Source organism: Epinephelus moara, chromosome 16 (genome assembly GCF_006386435.1).
Source record: "Epinephelus moara isolate mb chromosome 16, YSFRI_EMoa_1.0, whole genome shotgun sequence".
Taxonomy (NCBI): Eukaryota; Metazoa; Chordata; class Actinopteri; order Perciformes; family Serranidae; genus Epinephelus; species Epinephelus moara.
In genome coordinates this window covers 48,287,591-48,303,349 of record NC_065521.1, presented here as the reverse complement: position 1 = coordinate 48,303,349, position 15,759 = coordinate 48,287,591, and the positions used below count along the sequence as shown (strand labels likewise).

At 39.1% G+C, this 15,759-nt stretch overlaps 1 protein-coding gene across 1 annotated transcript; it reads left to right on the top strand.

The window, feature by feature from the left end:
* Positions 1 to 9,494: 9,494 nt before the first annotated feature.
* On the top strand, positions 9,495 to 15,159 carry fitm2 (fat storage inducing transmembrane protein 2). The gene is made up of 2 exons (XM_050065487.1): positions 9,495 to 9,709; positions 11,936 to 15,159. Exons 1-2 carry the CDS (start codon positions 9,537 to 9,539, stop codon positions 12,543 to 12,545), a joined length of 783 nt encoding a protein of 260 aa, XP_049921444.1. The 5' UTR covers positions 9,495 to 9,536; the 3' UTR covers positions 12,546 to 15,159.
* Positions 15,160 to 15,759: the final 600 nt, after the last annotated feature.

Sequence of the window (15,759 nt, the reverse complement as noted above, 5' to 3'; positions counted from 1 at the left end):
TGGTATGGTATGCTGTACATAATCACAGAAACTCAGTCAGTGTGTCATTCTGTCAGTCAGTCATTCTGTCTGTCCCACGTTTTTCTACTCACTGACGTGGAAACTGCACATAGGCATTAAGGATTGGCATAGGTAGAAGGTGTCAAAGCTACCAATGGGTATGGACTAGTTAGTTATAAAAAATGTTATAAAGTTATAAAATGCATCCGACGCTCTCCGACTGTATTTAAGAATGCTTTATTAATAGAGGGTCTCCATCAAGAAGAAAGTTAAACAATTCTACACCCTGATGAAGACTTGAAATGCATTGCTTTACAGGACTTTTAACCACCACATGCCTCGGATGCATTTTCGGACTTCCTGCCTGCACCATGGACCTCTACACTGAGTTGTTATTATTTATTCTTTGGACAAAACACTGATAAATTCTTCAATAAGGAAATAAGTGGAATCCACCTGAATGAACAAAGTATGGCTCTGAGGGTTTTCTGTGTCACCTGATGGCTCAGGTGAGCTCTGTGAAGTCGACCCTTCAAAGGTTTGCAGCATACCTCCACACAGGCTCAGCAGAGCGCCGTCAGACTTTGTCACTTTGTGTCTAAACTGCACAGAGCTCCATCAAAGAGGCTGTGAGGGCCTTTGGCGTGCAAAAGGTCAACAACACCTAAGAGTCACTTAAAACTCAAGGCTGAGTCTTGTTTAAAGTCTTTGAACTTGACCGGTTTGCTTTTCCACTCACCTGGAGGACTCTACTTCACTGTCTGCAACAGAGCGTTAACATGAGGTGCTTCTTTATTCTGTCTTTACTTATATTACTGTATCATTTTTATTATTAAAAGAATGAAGAGATTAATCAAACATCTTTAGAGTCATAAGTGACTTGTAGGATCAGACGTTTACATTCAGCAGTGGCTGCATGAACATCACTTCTGTCACATAGTTAATATTTCTTTTATCCCACATCAATAAGGGGAGAAATGTTAAGCAGCATAATAAAATAGATCCATCACTGGTGACTGTGCAGACAGAATGACGGATGGTATAGCAAGTGCAGTTTGTCTGACTAAGGAGTGACTGCCCTTTTCATTAAACATTTTGGAAAACTCCGTCTGGATGATATGAAAATCTGAAGGAAGGGAGAAGGTCGGGCGGTGCAGCCAGAAAGTAAATTTACTCAGTGATTTAGCTGCTTCCCACTGACATAGAGAGGAAATGGAAATGTGTTTGTACATAATTTACCAGGTTAAAAAGGCCTGAGATTTCACTCTGGCATTAGACACACACAGTCAGAAAGGTAATGGACAATCATTTAATTTCTTTCCCAGTTTCCAGGTTGTAACAGTGAATGTTTTCGCAGGATTTTGAGCAGAGAAACTCCTGCCGGTTTGAAATGGGTCATATCTGGGTATGATGCTTCTCCAGCTGGACGAGACCCAACAGTTTTCCCAGAGACCGTCCCTCACCCCCTGCAGCATGACATCATCCGTCTGGTTTCGAGACGTTGCAGGGTGCTCGCATACAAAGCTCGCTGCGACCTTGTGTTGTCTGAAAGGCGAGGAGAAGAACCCAGTACCCTCCTGTACTTACCCAAGAGGGGAATGTAAAACAAACCTTGGACCGACTGTATTTAAGGTCCCTGAGCTGCAGCTTTTCATGTGTCAGTCGGGCCTTTCAGCCGTCTGAGTAACAGCTCAGCAGCTGGCGTCTCTCACAGGGTTAGAGCACCACAAGCCTCCATTTCCACAGCAGCATTTACACCTGAATTACGGCCCTTTGAATTAGGAGCCAGTGTTTCTGAGAGCGCTTTGTGTGAACAATCTATAAAAACTGTGTCAGCTGGGGGTGAAACTAAACGCTTTTGTCTCAGAAGGAGATTAATGCTTTAATCAATGATGAACTCACAGAGAATTATCACCAGGCTTTGCCATGGCTGGATCACTGAGCTGGCCGACCAGGCACAGGCCCAGGGGCCCAAAGTGTAAGGGCCCCTCTGGACTTCATCTGCAAAATTTCCCTTAAATTAAAGCCCAGTTCAGACCAGTCATTTGCAATGAGGTGAAACCGTTGCAGAGAAAAGTTGACTCGACTCAAGCCCGTTGATGGTGTCACCTGCAAGTCCACTGGTCAAATCGCCAGCGGCTGGTTGTAGAACATGAAGTTGGTCACCTGTTTCTACATCCAATTGGCCTGAAGTGTCTCTCTCCCCACTGTCCTCATGCTGTGCCTGTGTTAGACGGTGGGTCGCTGCTGCTGCTCACTGTATGTGCTCATTTTGCCACACACGCACTCTCATCGACTGATTAATTGGTGCTGGTATATTTATATTATTATGACGTACTGATTGTGAAAATAGTCCATCTGGTGCTCTTTTTTTTTTTTTTTCCCCGCCATTTCATCACGAATGAAGCTCTAGCAAAAGTTCAGTCAGGAAACCAATACTTTTTATGCTCAGGCCATCAGTTGCTTTCTCACTCCTTTCTCTTATGCTCACTCACTATCTCTAGGTGTCGTTGTCTGGGTCTGTCAATTGTGTCATCAGTTGATTTACAATCAACCTCAGCGACACACCTTCTCCGGTAGTTCTTTCTTGCTGCGCACCCTCCACCTCCCCATCACCACCTTGTCTTAACGGGTTCATCAGCCTCATCAGCCTCATCAGCCTCAGAGTCAGCAGCCACCACCACCAGTGTCTGGACTCCATGGAGGGATTTATCCTGCTGCTGCTCAGAAGTCCCTCAATCACAAATATCTCCCTCTCTCAAATGCCAAAGTCTTCTGTTCAATCTTTATCAGCACAAATCATCAGTTAACACTCATATTCTGTATTACATATTATCTTCACTTCACTCTTCTGTCGCTTTTGATTGAACTACAAATGCAGCTGTAGCCAGTATCTCACTATCACTCATTATCACTATCATAAGCCGCCCATGGACTCCTCTCAGCTATAAAGGGTGTTTTGGAGTCTTTTAGCTTGTTGTTTTGGATTTCCAGCAACTTAATTGTTTTGATTCACTCTCACCGTTCGTGCTGATGCTCTCCAGCAGCAGCAGGCAGCCGTTTTCAGCAGTACGCTACCTGCTTAGCACCAAACAGCAGACAGACACAGTTAGACACTGGCTGGTGAGCACAGCGGAGCATTTAGCAGCTAAAGAGGCAGAGAATTCCCCCAGGAGTTGGTGGACAGTGCATATTCATCAAGTGAAACACGACTTCAAATGAATGCTGATGCAGCTCTATGTCTGCTGGAGCTGCACACAGGCAACAAGTTCACCACAGAAACTTTATAGGGTCAGAGTTCTGTTTGAATGTTGAGTTTAAAGGTTGTTAAAGACAGTTAATTAATGCAGGTTTAAAATATAGATTCCTGTGTTTCCATGAAATCTGTCAAAAACAATTTATTTATTTGTGTGTCTTCATTATTTTCCTTGAAGTAATTTTTTCATATAAATGCTGCAACAGAAATGATCAAATGAATCAAAAACTGAACATATTAAAACAAGCACTTTCCTCTGCAGCGTCAGAAACGACGTGGTCACTGGGCAGCTTCTCCTCCTGACTGCTGGAATAATGTCAGAGCTCAGCCAGGGGAGTTTGTTTTAATAATTCACAGTAACATTTTCCACCCTGCACAGCAAAGCCTCAGCCTTTTGATCAACCAGCCAAGATGTCTGCAGGAGAGTTTCACCTCCTCTCTCATGTTTGCTTGACATTTCTCTCTCAAAGAGGGCCCGCTCAGTGTTTGCATTTAGCATGTTCACACTGGGGATATCTGCAGTCTGGCAGCGATGGAGGCAAATTGTGAATGTTCTATATTTTAGTATGCGTTGAATGTTTTGTGCTGTATAAAGACTCATTTCAATCTTACCACAGAAATCCTTTTAAATCGCTTCCTCTGGTGGTGAGATGTCTGAAACATAATACGCAGCCATTTAATTTAGATACATTCTTTGCATCCAGCCAGAGTTTGTAGTCTGGCATCGGTGCTCGAAGAACAATCAGCCAAACACCAGGCGTGCCTGGAAAATGTCATTTCTAGGAGAGGTTTGTTTGCCAAGTGAGAGTGCATCGAGGACAATCTTTGTCCTGCATTCAGATGCTCTGAGGGGAAACATACATCTCCCTCCAGAACAATCGTAATGACTCAGCAAGTCTGCCATCGTCATCAGCATTACTCGATGAATCTGAATTTTACACACAGCCAATAAGCACTTATGCATCTTATTTAGTTTTTATGTTTTAGTTAAGTCTTTGTTAAAGCAGCTTTTTTTAGAGTCATGTGCACATTAACTTGTATAGCAGTAGCACACATGCACCCACAATTTACACACACAACAATTCCACATTAAAGAACAATACCAAGTGGCATTCAGTTGACTGAGTATGATGCTTTGAATATATTCAGCTGCAGGTCTGCACCATCTCTCACTTCTTTAAAATGAAGGTTTATTAAACCAAATATTTAATATAGTTATGCAAATACTTTTTATTTTATTTTATCTGCACTGCAGCTTTATTAAACTTTCTTATCTTTGCACCTCTTGTCCGCACTTTAGATATTTTATTATTATTCTTTTTTATTATTTATCTTTTTCGTCTTCTCTCTTTTATTTTTAATATGTGTCCTTTATTATGTTTTATGATTTATTGCTCTGTAAAGCACTTTGAATTGCCCTGCTGTATGAAAGGTGCTAAACAGATAAAGCTGCCTTGCCTTTACTGTTGCAGCTACACTATCTATAAAAAAACCTAACTATAAAAATACACAACTTGTTAGTTGAATTATATTTTGTATTAATATATAAACTGAATCTGGAAAGAAGCTAAAGCGTAATGATAAATGTAGAGGGGTGTAAAAAAAAAACTCCAAAATGTCCTGAAGTAGAAGTACAAATTTGATTACAGAAAATAAATGTCACACTCTCTGGCTCCCTACAACATTTTTGGCCCCCAGGCCTTCCTCCAGATAAAGTTGAAGAGGACCTGAGGGTCGAAACGTCATCATCAAAATAAGAGAAATGCATATTGAGTCAGAGTGTTTTAGACTTTATTTCTATAATCAAGTCTACTGCCAGTGATCAGCACCTGCGCTACTTTTAAAAGATACGATGCGATACAATGCGATACAATACGATACAATACGATATGATACGATACGATACGATACGATACGATACAATAAGGTACGATAATATAACATAACACTAGAAAAGCACTCAGAGAGTGCAGACCTCTGCCAAGTAGGTGATATTCCCTCCCCCTCTGCATCAGATTTTGCAGCCTGCATCACAATTAGGTTATTTGCATCACTATCATTATTAGGTTATATATGCCTTCACCATGGAGACACTGTGGTGTATTTATTTTCGTTTTTATTTCGTACCAACACAGAATATAATGGGTTTTTTTGTATTTTTCACTTTCTTTTTTTCCAACACAGAACATTCATTTCAACTTTAGAATTATAACAATATTTAGCAAGTAGAACAAGACGTGCTTTCTGGCCACTAGATGGCGCTATTTTCATCCTCTTAATTGCTTAATTGCAACATAATCCTTTCTTCGTCCCACTGACTGCAGGGAAATTCGCAGCATTACAGCAGCAAGGGAACAGTGCAAACAGGCAGCATTAGTAGAAAAAAATAAAGTACAAAGCAAAATAGAGGTTTGTAAAAAAGGTAATCTGTACAAAACAAAGAACAGAATAATAAGCAAACAGTATAAAAACACAAAGCAATGTAATAAGGAAGCATCAAATAGAAGCAGAATATAATAAAGCGACAGACTGAATGGCTGATTTTACATTTACATTGACATTTTTATATTTTAAAGTAGACGTATAAATCAGTATGAAGTGGAAATACTCAAGTAAGTACCTCAAAACTGTTACAACACCACAGTGATTATTTAGATGTGATCAGAGAGCAGAGGTGGTTGGTTCAGTAGAGCTTTATAGATACATATTGTACAGTGCACCTCCCTTGGGCTGGTTAAAGAAGACCATCTCACCTTTTCATGTAGAACAGTGCACCAAGAGTCGTGCACACATGAAATACCATTATCAAGCAAATGCAGCACATAATTACAGACTGAGCGACTGAGCAGCAGGACAGAGACATGAATTTGGATTTAAAAGTCTGGTGTTGAGCGTTGAGTCCGGCATCCAGCAGCCAGACTTCAATCTGTTTACATTGTGTCTGTGACTGTGGCTGCATTGCATTGTGATGGCCTCTTGTATCGAGGTCAACATGCTCCATAAAACCTGACACCTTGACCCCCTGAGTTATATCCACATGCCACACTACAAGGCTCCGTCTGAGCAAACATGACCTGGAGCGAGGGAGGAGTGTGTGACTGTGTGTGTCTGTCTGTGAAGTGTCTCACACTTTAGGATATTTCAAACAATGATTCAGAAAAGGTGCTGTATTCTACGTTATCTCAGTGGTCCTGCTTTAATTCTAGTCTGTCACTGTAGCTGTGACACAGCAGCCAGTACATCATGTGTGAACTGAACGTGATTTGACATCTTGAAATAATCATTTTTAATTGGGGCTGATTGTTGACTGAGACTTTCCCTGACTTTGTCCCAACATCTTGCAGCTGCTTAAAACAAAAATCAAATCACTGCCAAATTAACAACAAAAAGGACACAGGACAAAGTACAGAACATTTAGATACTGTGAGCAAGAATACTTCAGATAAAGGGAGTTAAAGAAAATGTAGGTAATGCTAGTAAATCTATCATGGACAGGGCTAACTTAAAAAATGTGCCTATTATATTCTCTTAAGAAACAAATGGATCGAAGTGAAATGTTATTTAATAGCTAAATTATGCACAGCTTAGTTCTAATCTACTACTGAGCTCATTTTAACTATTTTATATACTGTGGGTAGTTTAATCTGAAAATGAAAATGAAAATACTCAAGTAAAGTCATCAGCGCCATCATCGTCAGGCTTGAAGAATTTGCCTAAATCACTCAGATCAGTTACTTTTCTTTTTTTTTTTTACATGACTTAAAGACTTCTTAGCTTGTTTACTTTAAATGTATTTGTTCATGTGTTTGATTGTATTTACCTTCATTTTCAATGTATATAGATATACTGTATACAGACTCAGACGAGCGCGTTCATTTATTTTATTTCACCTTTGCTTTATGCAGATGACACTTGTTTGTGTACGGTTTGTTAACATTAGCATGTTTAATTGTTTCGTATTGTTTGTAGTGTTCAATTTATTTATTCAATTTATTATTATCATCATTGTATCATCAATGGTTTTTAATTGAAAGCACAAATTTGTACTCAAGTATAGCATTTGAGTATTCAGTTACATTCAATCCCTGGTTTTATTCGCCTTATCATGATTGGACATATTTTGATTTTCATTGTGAGAGTTTTTGTATCAGTCAAAATAGAATTACTTTATTTATAATTTATTATTAACTTTATTAATCGCACCAGGGGCAATTTGTCTGAACAGCTTGCCTTGCATGTGTACTATAACATGCAGACACATAAATAGATGAGTAATAAATAAAAATAGAAGATAAAAAAAAATATACCAAGGAGTTAAGTGCAATAAAGGAATCTAGAAATAATACTAATATTTTTTTTTTTTAAAAGTGGAAGGTAACTATGTAGTTAGTTAGTTAGTTAGTTAGTTAGTTATTTTATTGACACAAGTAAATAAAATATTTGGGTCCAAACAATAAACAAAAATTTTTGTTTTTTACATTTGTACATTTCCTTTACTTAGTTACTGATTTTGAGTACATATTTCAGGTACTTGTGTACTTCAGTATTTCCATGTTATACATTATGTTCCCACTACACTCTGGAGGCAAATGTACCTCTTTTTCTGTTGTATGTTTCTATTCAAGCTGTCGTTACTTTGCAGGTGTAGATTATCGATACTAAATATAAATTAACAAATAGATTATAGTGCATTATTATAAGTTAAGATACCCGTAATGTAATCAAAATTAGCTCCACCTTCACCACCAACAACATTAATGCATCAGTAATTATATTTCAGTAATATACATCTGTATAAAGAGTACTTTTACTTTTGGGAATGGTATATGTTAATGACAGTACTTTTGTGCTTTTGCGTAAGTAGCCAAACATTTTGAATGCAGGATTTTTATTTGTAGCAGAAAATGTTTACACTGTGGTATTACTGCTTTTACTTGAATAAATATATGCCTCTTGACACTTAAGATGCACTTCAGCCTTCAGGCCTTAAAGAGGATTTTGATATGAGTGCTATGCTGTAGTCGATGCTACAGCATAGCACTGTAGATGCTGTAGATGTTTTCTGTTCATTTCCTATAGAGTTTGGGGTCTATGATGGTTCATGATGGCTCTAACCTAATACCCTTTCATAACCCTTTGCTCTAATTTTGTTTTGAGATGTGTGTTTAATAGATTTGGGGATCTTTGAGTAATGATGGCTTTAGCCTGATTCCCTTCAAAGCCCCATTTACTATGTGATGAAAATGTAATTTGAAACTGTTTATGGTGTTGAGTGATTTTTATGTTTTCTTTTTCCCCCCCTTTTTTTTTGAAAAATCATTGTACAAAGCAGCCACGTTAAGGACATGTATAACACGTACAAGAACAAGGTACAAAAACATTTAACAGAATGACAAGAGGTTACCTATATCGGAGCAAATTAAAAGCAGCACATTGTAGATGTGTAAAGAGTTGGACGAATGTTCAGTGGAAGCCATATAGCTTTTCAGTTCTCCTTTTAAGGACAAAAAGATAGGCTTCTTTTTAGCAAATTTACATTTATGGATATAAAACTTAGCTAAAAATAGAAGCAGATTAATAACAAAATCGTTTTCAGAGACACTGGAGTCTTTGCGGAACCCAAAATAAAAAACTTTTAAATTCAAAATAAAGTCCTTGGATACTTTTCTTCTGACAAAATTCGAAAAGCCCAACCAAAATACTTTGGAGTAAATGCATTCCCAGAATAAAAGTTGTACAGTTTCAGCAACATCATGACAGAAAGTGCAATCAGATGAAATATTGGGGTTATATTTTGACAAAATATAATTGGAAGGGTAACAATTATGTGCAATCTTAAAGGTGACCTCAGTTACTTTGTTAGTGATCATGAGTCTCTTCCAAAATCTTTTCCAATCAATGTTCTCAAATTTGTTGTTCCATAGGCAAGAAGGAGTAGAGATACAGGGCTTAAGGAGAATGGATCTAATTTTCTTGTTGGTGCAGTCTGTACTAACTAGAAGACAGTTATCTACAAAGAGAGTAGATGAGTCTAAAGAGGACTGATTTTTAAGTTGCTTTGTAAAGCATAATAAACATTTAATCACAAAACAACAGTTCAGTGTTTGGTATCAGGTAGTGCACGATCCTGTACAGCAGGTGGCGGTACTTGAGTGAGCGGTTTGCAGTCTGCCGTTAAAAACCAAGAGAAGAAGAACACCAGGCCGAGAAGCCTCATTGATTGAGTTGTAGTGACGTCAGAGGGACTCCTGCTGCCTCTCGCTCTGTCAGTTGCGTCAACATGGCGGCGCTGGATGTCATTGTGGACAACTTGGTGACTCTCTGGAGGATTCCGGCCGTCCGGCAAAACTTCCACTGGATATTTTTACTCATTTCGGTGGCGGGCTCGACCCTGAAGGAGCTCGAGCTCGTCCCGCAGACATATTTCAGCAGCAACAGAAACGCCCTGAATGTGTGAGTAGAGCCTGTGTGTTGTTTTGCTAGCTAACAAGCTAACAAGGATTGTATAGAGCTCACCTGTCGCTGACTGTATGGTGACCTGCTGGTGACAGACAGGTGGAAGTACCGACACGAGCTGCTCTGATTTGTGTTGTGATTAAATCAGTAACACTGACGTAATGTGGGTCAAAGGTTAAGTGCTGTTTCATAGCTCATTACTGTGCTCGTAAATTCACCTTTTATTATACAGAATGCTCACTGAACACTTCAAAACAGTGATTTCCTGAGTATCTGTGAATAAACCGAGGGCAAGTCTTAATCTATATCAGCTAGGAAAATAAAGAAAGAAGTAATAGTTTGGTCCCTTCATCTCCTGATGCTGAAGGAGATTCTGCAACAGCATAACACTTTTAATCCCGAGAGGAATGATTGTGCAACAGTTGCTGTACAAAGTGGGAAGAGTTCAAACATAGAGAGCAAATGGTCAGAGATCATTTTGTCACACTTACACTAAAATCTGGAACGAGATCCCAGATTACATCAGAGCAGTAACCTCTAGATCACATTTCAAACACATATAAACACTATCTGATAGAGGGACACACCTGCAACCACTGATGTAAATCTCATATCCCATTTTACTCACTCCACTTGTTTTGCTTCCGTTGATTGTTTCTGTTTTTACTCTGTGTTGTAATGTGTTTTTGTTGCATGACAGGAACCTGCTAAATGGAGTCAGGCCAGTTTTAACCCAAACACTTAATGTTACTTTTAATTCCTTTCCTGTATAAATTAATAAATGTAAATGAAGTAAACAAAATCAAAGCAATAACAGTTATCAATAAGGTGCAGAAACAAGCAGATCAGTAAATTCTTCCTGTTATTAGGCCTATACTTTGTGGGTTTAAAAAGAAATTATTTAAGTTTGTAATGCACTGTGGATATAAAGCATGTGGTCTGATATGAGCAGAGGCTTGTGTAGGCCAACGTTGACTCAAAACATTGATGGAAAAACGGCCATTACTGGATCCTTCGCTGACTCTTTTGCCACTTGTGCTACTGTAGATTCACCTTAGCATTTATAGCTAACTACAAAGCATTGATTACCCTATTACTGTAACTTTAAGCACTAGCTGCACAGTCTAACCTCAAATATTTACATCTCGGATGATAACCATGATAACCCAATATAATCTACTATTGATGCTTTCCTAGATAAAGACGATGTACATGATAGTGAACTGAACATCTTAAGGTTTGGAAATGGAAGTAAATAAGAAACATAGGTATTTGAATTTTAACAGCTACTGAAGACTTAATATTGAAAAGTAAACAACTAAATTCATTCTTTTAAAAACCATGAATCTTATCATTATTTGTTTTGAATTTAACGCTTTGAAATAAAAATAAGATTTTTTTTATTCTTTTTTTCAAAAGGTGAATACGATTTTTCCATCACAAACCCAAATCCAAAAATTAAAGTTGGAAAAAAATTCAAATAGCAACTTCGGGCTACCCAGGAGAGGATAGGCAATCGAGCCTGAATGTTTTTATAATCAAATTAATGATGTACTATGTGAAAAATTTTTTTTTTTTCAATTGAATTTGTAAATCTGAATTTATCAGTCGAAGTTTAGCAAAATTACAGATCAAGAAGTATCATATTTTATTTTAAAAGTGGTGAATTAAGAACCAATACAGTGAGATAAATATTTGTAAGCCACAAATTCAGTGGTGTTCAAATTTCAACATTAGGTATTTCCATGGCTGTTAAAATTTAAATACTCACTTCTCTGATTTTCTTCCATATTTGGGCTGTTTCTCAGACAAAACATCTGAAGACGTCAACAGGAATTTTCGCTATTTTCTGACATCTTATAGCCAAAATGAGTAATGATTAACCAAGAAAATATTTGGCTGATAAATGAAAGTAAACAACACTTGCAGCCTTGTAGTCTATAGTGCAGGAATATTGGTTCTCTCTCTGGGCTGGTTTCAATCTACGGTTTGTGAACGATGGTGTATTCATTAAGGAAAATGTGGATTTTAATAGATGTATTAACTTCTTAAAGTTTAAGATAGAGAAATACCTTATTATTACCTAGAAGGAAACTAGTGTGGTCACCTGTGGTCAGTGGCAAAATAAAAAGGTGTCGTCAGGACATAGATGCTTCAGATCTGATATTAGAGCGCTGATAAATGTATCTGAGTGCTCATGTGAACGCCCTGTTCCTCCTGCAGGTATTTTGTCAAAGTGTCCTGGGGGTGGACGTTGTTGCTGCTGACCCCCTTCCTCCTCCTCTCCAACTCCTCCTTCAGCAGGAGTGTGTCCTTCCTCGGCCGGCGGCTGCTGTCTCTGGCGGTGGCCACAGCCATCTGGTATGTCTGCACCGAGACCTTCTTCTACATCGAGGACGCGACCGGCTCGTGTTATGAAACCAACACCCTGGATGTTGTCAACAAGGAGTACATATCCAAGGCCAGCTGCAGGCGGGCCGGCTTCCACTGGCGCGGCTACGACATCTCAGGACACTCCTTCATCCTGGCCTACTCTGCCCTCTTCATCGTGGAGGAAACAGCACCGATGGCGTCCCTGAAAACAGCCAGTCTTTCTGCACTCCCCAGGATGGTGCTCAGCCTGCTGTACGTGGCCTTGAATCTAATAGTGATCGTCTGGGTGTGGATGTTTGCGTGCACCTCTGTTTACTTCCATGACCCGTCTCACAAGTTGTTAGGGACCATATGCGCCGTGTTGGGGTGGTATCTGACATATCGGGTTTGGTATCCAAAACCTTTGTCACCAGGACTCCCCCCTCAGCGCCACCCAAAAGAACAGAAACAGCACGCCTGAGCTGCAGCTTTCCTGTACGACATTGTTGCTAATTTCCCTCAAAACAACACTACAGTTGATGTTTTCTGTCTCCAGGTCCAAGCTGACCACGCTATTTTAAGCTATCTTAAGTTATTCCCTCCTCACAGAAAGGTCGTTTAGTACAGGATGGTGTTTGGCAGCTGCTGTTCCCAAAATGACTCGTGGTAATCTGAGACAAAAGCAAGACGCTGCCCTGCTGCCCAGCTTCAGCCTCTGTGGCTCGCACGCTACTCGTTTGTCCCTCAGTTTGTTGCCTTATAATGTTTTACTCATTGATGAGTAATCACAGTTTTTAGATGTGTGAGTGGGAACACTTGAGAACGTTTACAGCTCCAGTTGTATAGCACTGATAACATGTATTTTTGCAGACCAATATAAAGTAGCTACACTTTGTTTTTATAGGACACTGTAAAAGTCAGATCAGACACTGTTACTGTGTCAACACTATAGGTAAAGTTTGCTCGGAGGGTGTTGAGTGTAGAAATCATTTTACTGGCTCATTATACACAGACTGTAGATGTAAGCCAGGCCTGGCTACAAGTGCAAATTATTATTAAAATGCTTTAAAGGTTTAGGCTGGAATAAGACAATTATTTCCATTATTGATTTAATCTGCCTGTTATTTTAAATTGTCAAAAATGACCACCACAGTTTGTCTTCAAATGTTGATTTGTCCAAGCAATAGTCCAAAACACAAATATACTAAATTCATAATTACGAGCTCTACAGTGCACAGCACATGGTGAGTTTTGGTAAAATTATACAAACAAAAAAAAAAACAGGATCTGTGTGTTCCATTTTCATTATTTATTTGTCATCGATGGCAACTGAATAAATTAAGGCTTATGAACAAACATCATAAAAAGCACCATAAATAAATGCATATATAGAAATATAAAAAATAAAAAGTAAAAAATAAAAAAATACTATAGTGAAATATAATGGCCACAAATCACAACTAGGATTTCTCGACTTGAACTCTTTGCATGTGTTCAAAGAAGTACAGATCCGACCCGTCAGGTAGCATGATGTCAGTCAGAAGAAGCAGTGGAGTCGTCACAGGTGTGCTCGCAGTAATCGAAAAGCATTCACAATGATTGGCTGGTTATGAAGTTTCTTGACGTTTCCCTCCTGCAGCGTCATCGGCTGTTTGTCAATTAACAGAATAGGTGAATGTCTGAGGATCAAAACGTCAACATAAATAGCTAATTTTATGATTAAATCGCAACAATAAATAGTATTTTACACTTTGTGTCCTCCTGCTGGCTTCAAAACTTGGAAAAAAAATCCAGATATATATTTTTAAATCTTCTCTTTTGTGGCATTTACATCACCGCTGCTCATGCAAGAACAGTTTGAAACCAAACAACCTCCCTGTTTTCCTTTAATGCACATTCTCTCCAATCTATATGGCTATACTGCACTCTCAAAACATGAAACTGGACACAATGAACTACGGCTTCTACACCTATTCTCCTCATGAAAATCAGATTTATTATTATCAGGTGTGACGCAGCAAGGAGATGCTGCTATTAAAGGATCATTGATCGTCGTCTTTGGTTCAACTTTTCCTGCCACAGCTGCAGCGTGCTGCTAGCCACCACCTGCAGAGACGAGTTTCTGTAGCAGGAGAATACAGGGAGCATCCTAACTGAAAAAATAAATAAGTGCCGTCATTCTTCAAGGCTTGAGCTGTACAGAAACACTGTACTGAGAGTCCTTACTGCAAGAAATGTCTGTATAACCAGCCATAAAAACCAAAAGCAGCGTACAACTCCAGTCAGTACCTCACAGAATGAGTTAAAACATAAAGAGCGCACGGTTCAGGAGCAGAATTATAACATTGTTAAACCCTGGAGGTCTGACGAAGGAAAAAAAGAAAGCACAAAAGGCTCCCATTAGGGGTGAGTGAGTGTGGAGCGAGAAAAGTACACTGCATCAACAAACAACGAGACAGCTGGCAAGGCTTGCCGGGGGGGAAGGCTTTTTCTTTTTCCTCGTCATACTCCTTTTCAAAGCCTTCAGATGAGTCAGCTCTTCCTCACTTGTTCCCCTCATTTTAACCTTTGAGCTCATTAAAAATTCAAAATCAATGCGACAATGTATAATTAAAAATATCTATCTGTAAAAACAATCTTGCATCTGTCAGGAGGAGTCAGCGACAAACAGACAGCAGTAAAATCCAGTGTGTTTTTTGTCTCCTTTGCTCAGTATTGCTGAGGGACCATCTCTAACACTGTACAGTGCAGGTGCTTCAAATGTTACAATTAGCAAGAAGACATTTAGAAATCTGTGGTTAAGATGTTGGGTAGCGATCATAAATTCTGCCTCTGGCCAGTGTCCGTCCGTCACGAAACGCTTACACAATAAGAAAGTACCCATGCAATGAAATATACACCCTAAACCTAAAGCAACACTATCGTGCCATAGATGCAGAATTTACAATTTTACTACCAGGTCAGCCAAAGTGTAACTTTTCAAACACCCAGGTTTTTGTAACGTCTGAACTCCTGCTCAGCGACAAAGAGAGTGACAGTGGACCAGTGTGTGCTGTGTGATCTGTGGTGCTCTAAATAAACTGACTCTGAGTGTATCTGTGTGTGTGCGTTTTATTCTGTGTAGGGTGTACAGTTAGATAAAGGAACAGTTTGACATTTTTAGAAATGCACTTATTTATATTCTTGCAGTTTAGTGAGACGGAAGATCGATGCCACTCATGTCTGTTGAATCTGATGCATCAGCTTGTTAGCTTAGCATAGAGACTGGAAACAGCTAGCCCCACTTTGTACCTGTCATGTAATTCGAGACATGACGCTAAGCATCTGCTTTGCTTGAGAATATACAGTGCATTCACAAAGACCCCTTCACTTTTCTCACATTTTATGTTGCAGCTTTATGTTTAAAACAGTCTCCACTCAACACCCCATAACAACAAAATGAAAACAGAATTTTAGAGGCTTTTGCACATTAAAAGGAGACTAGTCCGTACCCATTGAGTACAGCATACCATACCATGACTTAGTCATACCAAAAATTAGAAAAACCAACAACATTGGTCCACAGGGGGAGCCACAGTGATCGGTCGCATTTTAGCCATTTTTAAGCATTTTTCTGTTGTTATAGCGCCACCCAGTTGCCAATTAGAGTTAAACTTCTCCAGTCACCTTGAGACGTCCTGTTCTACATATCTACC

Excerpts from the sequence above, each read along its gene's own strand:
- fitm2 (XM_050065487.1), top strand. The coding sequence starts at position 9,537 with ATGGCGGCGCTGGATGTCATTGTGGACAACTTGGTGACTCTCTGGAGG. Across the intron at positions 9,710-11,935 it reads AACAGAAACGCCCTGAATGT|GTATTTTGTCAAAGTGTCCT; the intron begins GTGAGTAGAGCC and ends TTCCTCCTGCAG.